This window comes from Callithrix jacchus, chromosome 3 (assembly GCF_049354715.1).
Source record: "Callithrix jacchus isolate 240 chromosome 3, calJac240_pri, whole genome shotgun sequence".
Taxonomy (NCBI): Eukaryota; Metazoa; Chordata; class Mammalia; order Primates; family Cebidae; genus Callithrix; species Callithrix jacchus.
The window spans coordinates 122,123,264-122,131,244 of NC_133504.1; the positions used below are offsets into that span (position 1 = coordinate 122,123,264).

The 7,981-nt window shown below is 37.8% G+C and overlaps 1 protein-coding gene across 1 annotated transcript; it reads left to right on the top strand.

The window, feature by feature from the left end:
• Positions 1-1,407: 1,407 nt before the first annotated feature.
• Positions 1,408-7,781, top strand: CXCL9 (C-X-C motif chemokine ligand 9). Its single transcript, XM_054253638.1, has 4 exons — positions 1,408-1,531; positions 2,640-2,766; positions 4,363-4,447; positions 5,531-7,781. Exons 1-4 carry the CDS (start codon positions 1,468-1,470, stop codon positions 5,642-5,644), a joined length of 390 nt encoding a protein of 129 aa, XP_054109613.1. The 5' UTR covers positions 1,408-1,467; the 3' UTR covers positions 5,645-7,781.
• The last annotated feature ends 200 nt before the right edge of the window (positions 7,782-7,981 follow it).

Below are 7,981 nucleotides of genomic sequence, written 5' to 3' on the forward strand. Positions count from 1 at the left end.
CTCACTCTTCCCCACAAGTCCCCAAAATCCACTGTATCATTCTTATGCTTTTGTGTTCTCACAGCTTAGCTCCCCATATCAGTGAGAACATATGATGTTTGGTTTTCCATTCCTGAGTTACTTCACTCAGAATAATAGTCTCCAGTCTCTTCCAGATCACTGCTAATGCTGTTAATTTGTTCATGTTTATGGCTAAGTAGTATTCCGTCATGTATATATACCACAGTTTATTTATCCACTTATTGATTGATGGACTTTTGGGTTTGTTCCATGATTTTGCTGTTGTGAATTGTGCTGCTATAAACATGCATGTGCAAGCACATTTTTCAGATAATGACTTCTTTTCTACCCAGTAGTGGGATTGCTGGATCAAATGGTAGTACTACGCTAGTTCTTTAAGGAATCTCCACACTGTTTTCTATAGTGGTGGTACTAGTTTACATTCCCACCAGGTGTGTAGAAGTGTTCCCTGATCCACAGCAACATTTGCTGTTTGTTGATTTTTTTTTTATTATAGCCATTCTTGTGGTTTTTATTTGCATTTCCCTGATCATTAGTGATGTTGAACATTTTTCATGTTTGTTGGTCATTTGTGTATCTTCTTTTGAGAATTATCTATTCATGTCCTTAGCGCACTTTTTTTATGGGATTGTTTTTTCTTATTGATTTGTTTGAGTTCATTATAGATTCTGGATATTAGTCCTTTGTTAGATGTATAGATTGTGAAGATTTTCTCCCACTCTGTCGGTTGTCTGTTTACTTTGACTGTGCAAAAGCTCTTTAGTTTAATTAGGTCCCAGCTGTTTATCTTTGTTTTTATTGCATTTCTTAGCCACTGTTAATTTGGGTCTCTTACATGCAACTGATCCCTTATTCTAACCAATCTAACAATTTAAGAACTAATAAATGGTAGCAGGAATGATACAAAATGAGCTTACCACTGGTAGATAATGACCTGGTCCCAGAGGAAGTTAAGGTGCTTTAATTTGTTGGGTGGGCAATATAAGAAAATATCAATGTAGCCATCTATTATACAGAAGGATATACCATAAATAGTAATAGAATTTGAAAAGTGTATTGCTTATCTGGACTTTAATATTTACCATCTGGAAACCGTATCTCCAACCCTTGTTGTATAACATTAGGATGTTCATTATATAACCTATTCTTCAAACAGGTGAGCAGCTGTGAATGGCTAAAAGGCTATCTGTTGCTAGTTTCACATCCCTTATTATAAACCACCCATTTATGTGAAATGGAAATAAAAACATGCAGAAATTCCCTTGGATGTGAGAGTAGGGTTTCCCCTAGCACAATCAATTTTGTGGTTAGTTAGCTCAGCTAAGATGCTAGCCAATCAGAGAAATGAATTTCCTAAATAAATATGATGCCCAAAATGTGTTATCTAAAGAATTTATTGGCCTCAAAGTTCGGTATAGGAGTAACTTAGAATTCCATTCTATCACTATGAAGAAAAGTGGTGTTCTTTTCCTCTTAGGCTTCATCTTGCTGGTTCTGATTGGAGTTCAAGGTAAGAGGTTCTGAGTTAGCTTGTAAAGAGAAGAGATTTACTGTAAAAGAATCTTGATTAGCCAGATAAAGTTGAATGTTCTGCCTGCATTGAAGAGTAATATTTGGTCACTTATAAAAGCTTCCCAGTGACATGATCAGTTATCCAAAGTTCATAACTTAGATCTGCCAAGTCAAATACAACTCTTTGTAGTTTAGGTGTATGAATTCCTAGTAAGTATTCAATAAATGTTCGTTGAACTGGGTGATAATGGGATGAAACTCTGTCTCCTAAATTATTTTCTTCTCCCTGATACTGTTTTTTGTTAAGTATGTCTGTGGCTAACCAGTTAAGGATCTAATGAACAATCAGAGAGATTGTCCCTAATCTATTTACTATCTTTGTTACCTTGGGCAAATTACTTAATCTTTCTAGACCTCAGTTTCCACATCATTTGTAAAACAGAACTTTGTAGTTATACCTTTTCTGACTACTATATAATGTATGGCATGTAGAATAATAAGTACCAAGTAAATATATGAATTTAAAAATTAAGATAATGTATTTTAAGGGGTTTTCAAAAATTTAAAACACTATTGAAAAGCAAGGCAGTGGGGAGGAGAAAATATGAGGAGGGAAGTGGTGATCGGTTACAAAGGAGTGCTTTCTGTTCAACACCAACACCAGTTTCATTCCCTAAGCTCAGAACATAAATAATAAATGGCTTTAGGAGTTGCTTAGGAAACTGTGATCAGCATAGCATACATGAATTAGGTGTCTGTTTGTCTTGTGATAGGCATTTATTAAATATTGTGGAAGTCTCTTTTGTTCCCAAGGACATAAGATGTGGTAGTTAAGAGCAACACCTTTGGATTCAGAGAGACCTTGGCTAAAACCCTGCCCCTGCTCCCTAAAAGCTGTATGATTTGGTTCTTTAACCTTTCTGAACCTTAGTTTCCTTATGTATAAAATAGAGATGATACCTCCTTCAAAGGTTTGTGGTGATGATTTTTAGGCACTCAGTAAATTATAGCAACAATCATGACTCAGTCAGATATATATTTTGATAGATCACCTAAACTGAAACATTGGACTACACTGATGTGTTCTACCTTTTTCTTTCCTTTAGGAAACCTAGTAATGAGGAAGGGTCGCTGTTCCTGTATCAGCACCAACCAAGGGACTATCCACTTACAATCCTTGAAAGACCTTAAACAATTTGCCCCAAGCCGTTCCTGTGAGAAAACTGAAATCATGTAAGTAACAACCCAGCTAACATGCATGCACCATATTGGCAAGAACATTAAATTTAGGGTGAGTTTTACCCTTGGAGTGCTTGCCCTTAGAAACACTTAAAAATCATTTGGTTAGCCCCTCCATAAATTTGGGCAGCCCCTTTCTTTTTTCTCCTTAAAAATACAAGGAAGTTTTGGTAGATTAGGACCCAAGAATGATATATTACCAAAGTAACACATGTTTATTGTAGAAAATGTTTAATGCAGATGATACAATAGAAGAAAAGAAAAACCACTCATAATTCTATCCTCGAGTGACAAATACTGTTAACCCCTTAGTATACAATCTTCTAAATCTCCCTTATTTGCTTCATGTGCATGTAACATAGATATGTATTTATATACACAATATACAAACACAAAAATTAAATCATATACTGTTTTGTAATCTGCTTTTTCATTAAAACTATATCATGAACATTTTTTTATGTCAGTAAGTCTCTAATAATGTTGTTCTTACCTAATGTCACTTTTCTTTTTCATGGAGTCTTGCTCTGTCACCCAGGTTAGAGTGCAGTGGCAGGATCTCAGCTCACTGCAACCTCTGCCTCCCAAGTTCAAGCAGTTCTCCTGCCTCAGCCATCTGAGTAGCTGGGATTATAGGCGCCAACCACCACGCCCAGCTAATTTTTCTTGTATTTTTAGTAGAGATGGGGCTTCACCATCTTGGCCAGGCTGGTCTCAAACTCCTGAACTTGTGATCCACCTGCCTTGGCCTCCCAAAGTTCTGGGATTACAGGTGTGAACCACTGTGCCCAGCCACCTAATGTCATTTTTAATGGCCTAATTTTATTTCATCATATGGATAAACCATTATTTAGATGACCAATTATTGTTGTTGGAAATATAGATTATTTCCAAATTTTCGCTGATGAAATAAAACTTATTATGGCAGTAGCCATAATGGCATAAGCCATGATATAGTTTTAATAAGTAGTGTGTCTGTAATTCTTTCCTATTGGTACCTTTCTCAAGATTAGAATTGCTAGGTTAAAGGATGTGTGCATATTTTAAGTCTTTATATATCATTATTGACTACTCTTTTTCTCACACTATACAGAAAAATTAGAGAAATATTTAAATTATTTCCAGACAGTCTACTGTAAGTAATTTTTAAAATTCAACCAGGCATGGTAACTCACTCCTGTAATCCTAGCACTTTGGAAGGTCGAGGCGTGCAGATCATGAAGACAAGAGATTGAGACCATCCTGGCCAACATAGTGAAACTCTGTCTCTGCAAGAATTAGCTGGCATGGTGGCATGCACCTGTAGTCCCAGCTACTCGGGAGGCCGAGGCAAGAGAATCACTTGAACCTGGGAGGCAGAGGTTGCAGTGAGCCAAGATGGCGCCACTGTACTCCAGCCTGACAACAGAGCTTCGTCTCAAAAAAAAAAAAAAAATTCAACCAGTGGCTCATTTTGTCCTAGGAAATAATTTTAGGTAGTTTCACTAGAAAATTCAGCAAAATTTATACTTATTTTCATTATTTCTGAAAAAAAAAGCATTTAAGTTATTAATGAGAAAAAACTTTGTCTCATTGCTATTTCCTTGGCAGTGCTACACTGAAGAATGGAGATCAAACATGTCTAAATCCAGATTCAGCAGATGTGAAGGAACTGATAAAAAAGTGGGAGAAACAGGTTGGTGAAAAGGAGGAACATTTTCTTCCTTTCAGAAATTAACTTTGGAAAACAAAGAATCTATATTTTCATTAACACTATAAGAATACACAACTTTTAAGAATACATTTTTCATTCATATTATGGTGCTTCTATTTTGTTCCTAGGACAAAATTATGTTCCTACATATACTATCCCCTCTGTCTCCCACCAGAAGAATGTGTGTTCCTTGGAGGGTATAGAGCTTGTCCTTATTTAATACAATAAATATGTAATTAATTGAATGGTAGACACAGAGGATACAAACATAGTAAGGTATAGTCTTTTCCTATTGTAGCAAATATGATAATAATTACGGTACAATGTGAGAAATATAAAAGTATGCACAAGAATCTTGAAGATATTGAGGAGGGAGTACTTAACTTTGCTAGGGGAACGGGGCAAGAGAAAGTGTTAAGGAAGATTTCTCATGTCAGGTGATACTTGATTTGGGTCTTGAAGGATAAATAATTTGCCAGGAAGGTAAGGACAGTGTGAGCAGAACAGTAGAATCACAAGAGAATTTGCTGTGTTCAGGGAGCCTCCATTAGTGTGGCTGGAGTTTGTGTGAAGAGACTGAAGGGACTGAGGTAGAAAAGTAGGTCAGGACAAAGCGGGAGGAATCCTGCATGGTATGCTAAGCAGTTGGTATGTGAGTGGGAGATTGGGTTCTTAAGTGTGACAGACTGGTGGTTCTGCCACATTAGCTGTCCAGATTTGGGCAAGTCACCCTCTCCAGGCCTCAGCCTCCTCATATGTAAAACATGGAAGATAACAGTGCCAACCTTAGAGGATTGTAGCGGGGGCAGGTGAGTGGTAAGCAAGGTTGCAGGGAGATGTGATAAGCCAGAAAGAACAGACAAAAGACAGCCAGTTAGAAGGCTGTTGCCTCCTCCTCAAAGTGGGCAAAGTAAGGAGAATCTAAAGGAGCCCCTCTGAGAGTGAAGTGACTTTAATGTGGTTTTGAGGATGAAGAAAGACCATAATCAGGAGAGTGAGTCCAAATATAAGGAAGGGAAAATTGTCAGATTCAGAAACATTGCCCCTTTTCCCTTCTCCTCACAGGTGAACCAAAAGAAAAAGCAAAAGAATGGGAAAAAATATCAAAAAAACAAGAAAGTTAAGAAAGTTGGGAAAGTTCAAAAATCTCGACGTCCTCATCAAAAGAAGACTGCATAAGAAACCACTTCACCAATAAGTATTCTGTGTTAAAAATGTTCTATTTTAATTATACCGAGATCATTCCAAAGGAGGATGGCATGTAATACAAATGCTTGTTAATTTGACTAGAAAATTTAAAACATTACTCTGAAGTTATAACTAAAGCTAGAATGTTGATTTTGAGAATCCAAATGTTAAGAATTGTTAGAGGCTATGATTGTCTTCGTTCCTCTACCACCCACCAACTGAATTTCATCATGTGTAAGGCCGTGATTTTAGTAATATCCGTGTCCAGACAGATGCTCAAACAACTACCTCCCCCACACAACAGCTGCCTGGAAGAGCAGTCCTAGGCTTCCACACACTGCAGCCTCCAGAGAGTATCTGAGGCACCTGTCAGCAAGTCCTAAGCCTGTTAGCATAGCATGCTGGTGAGCCAAGCAGTTTGAAATTGAGCTGGACCTTACCAAGCTGCTGTGGCCATCAACCTCTGGATTTGAATCAGCCTACAGGCCTCACATATAATATGTCTGAGAGATTCATGCTGGTTGCTGTTGGGTACCACCACTGGAGATCACTAGTCTGTGGCTTTCAGGGGTTCCTTTCTGCCGTTGGAAGCCATGTGATTCTATCTTGTCTGCTCAACACTTTCTTATTGTTCCCCTTTGCTACATTCAAGTCAGCTCTTCTCCATCCTACCACAATTCAGTGCCTGCCTCCTCTCCAGTGCATATGTCATATGCTCTGGTTTATCTGTGTCGACTCCTTTCTCACCTCGTCCCCAACACCCCACAGAAATACTTTCTTCTCCCTATTGGTCCTCCCTCAAGCCAGTCTTCAAGGCTTAGTTCAAGCCCTGACTCTTAAATAAACCTTTCTGGACACAATTTATTATCTTAAAATTCCTATTTCACTTGGGTTCAGTACCACATGGGTGAACAATGAATCGTTAACTAATTCCTGTGTGTTTATCCTAGCTCTCCAAACGGATTGTCAGCTTCTTGAGGGCAAGAACCACGGTTTATTTCCATGATTTTTCCACGGTGTGTAATAATACTGTGGAATTAGATTTTCGTAATTTTTTAATTGCTGTCATTACAGGCAGGAGGGCAATCAGACCATTGTCTCAGAGCAGGTGCTGGCTCTTTCTGGCACCTCCATGTTGGCTAGCCCGTGGTTAACCTCTTACTTATTATCTTGGCCATTCACTGCAGGGACCCGGGATGATGCAACATCCTTGTCTTATTATGACAGGATATTTACTCAGCTTCTCCAACAATAAGAAGCACGTGGTAATGATCATAAGCTTGCAGATATTCTGGACTGTTTTTAGAAAATATAGTTTCCCGAAAATCACAGAATCTTACAATGAAAAGGGCTTTAGAGATCAGTCAGTGACCAACCTTTTCCCAACCATACAAAAATTCCTTCAGTGCCATTCCCAGCAAGCTTCAGCTTTCTACAATCCAGTAAGATAGCTACCAAGATTATTTTCAAAACTTCTTTTAAGCAAATATGAATTTTATTGTCCACTTACTTGTTTTGGAGTTTGTATTGTGATTACCAATTACCACACTGTCTCTCATGAAGAAAGGGAACAGTGAGGTATCAAGTACTAGAGGAAGCAGCCAGGTCAGTTAGTGGAGGTATGATTGGTGCCCAGTTAGTCTCTGCAGGACATGGAAACCTCTTTCCAGAGAAGGTTCCATGAATTGTGTAGGAGAGGTTTGTCTTTGGCCAGAATTTAAACCTATACTCACTTTACTAAATTGTATCACCCCTCACACTGCTGATGATTTAGAGTGCTGCCCAGTGGACATCCCACCTGAATGTCTTACCTAATCAGGAAACTCCCTAGTCCTTTCCACATAACTTCCCTGAAAAATCTAAGTGTTTCATAAATTTGAGAGTCTGTGACCCACTTACCTTGCATCTCACAAGTAGACAGTATATAGCTAATAACCAAAGACCACATATTTTCACTAACACACCCGTTGTAATCATTTATTATACACACACACTCACACACACACACACACTCTCAAAGCAAATAATTTTTAAGTTCAAAACAGTATTGACTTGTATACCTTATAATTTGAAATATTTTCTTTGTTAAAATAGAATGGTATCAATAAATAGACCATTAATCAGAAAACATCTTGATTTTTTTTTGTCTTGAACACATCCTTCAACTATTGAGTGTTTAATAATAAATCTCATGTCCTTCCTATTTACATTTCAGCTTTCTCTCAAATAAGGTGTAACACTAATTGAGATAACACATGAAAGCTCTCTAAAGGGCCTGTTGGGGACAGGAAAAAAAGTAATGATGACACTATGGAAAATATGACAACA

What these genes read in the sequence shown, in the direction of transcription:
- CXCL9 (XM_054253638.1), top strand. Translation starts at nt 1,468, where the DNA reads ATGAAGAAAAGTGGTGTTCTTTTCCTCTTAGGCTTCATCTTGCTGGTT. An exon ending in TGTGAGAAAACTGAAATCAT is followed by an intron (nt 2,767 to 4,362) that starts GTAAGTAACAAC and finishes TTTCCTTGGCAG; the next exon opens with TGCTACACTGAAGAATGGAG. An exon ending in TAAAAAAGTGGGAGAAACAG is followed by an intron (nt 4,448 to 5,530) that starts GTTGGTGAAAAG and finishes TTCTCCTCACAG; the next exon opens with GTGAACCAAAAGAAAAAGCA.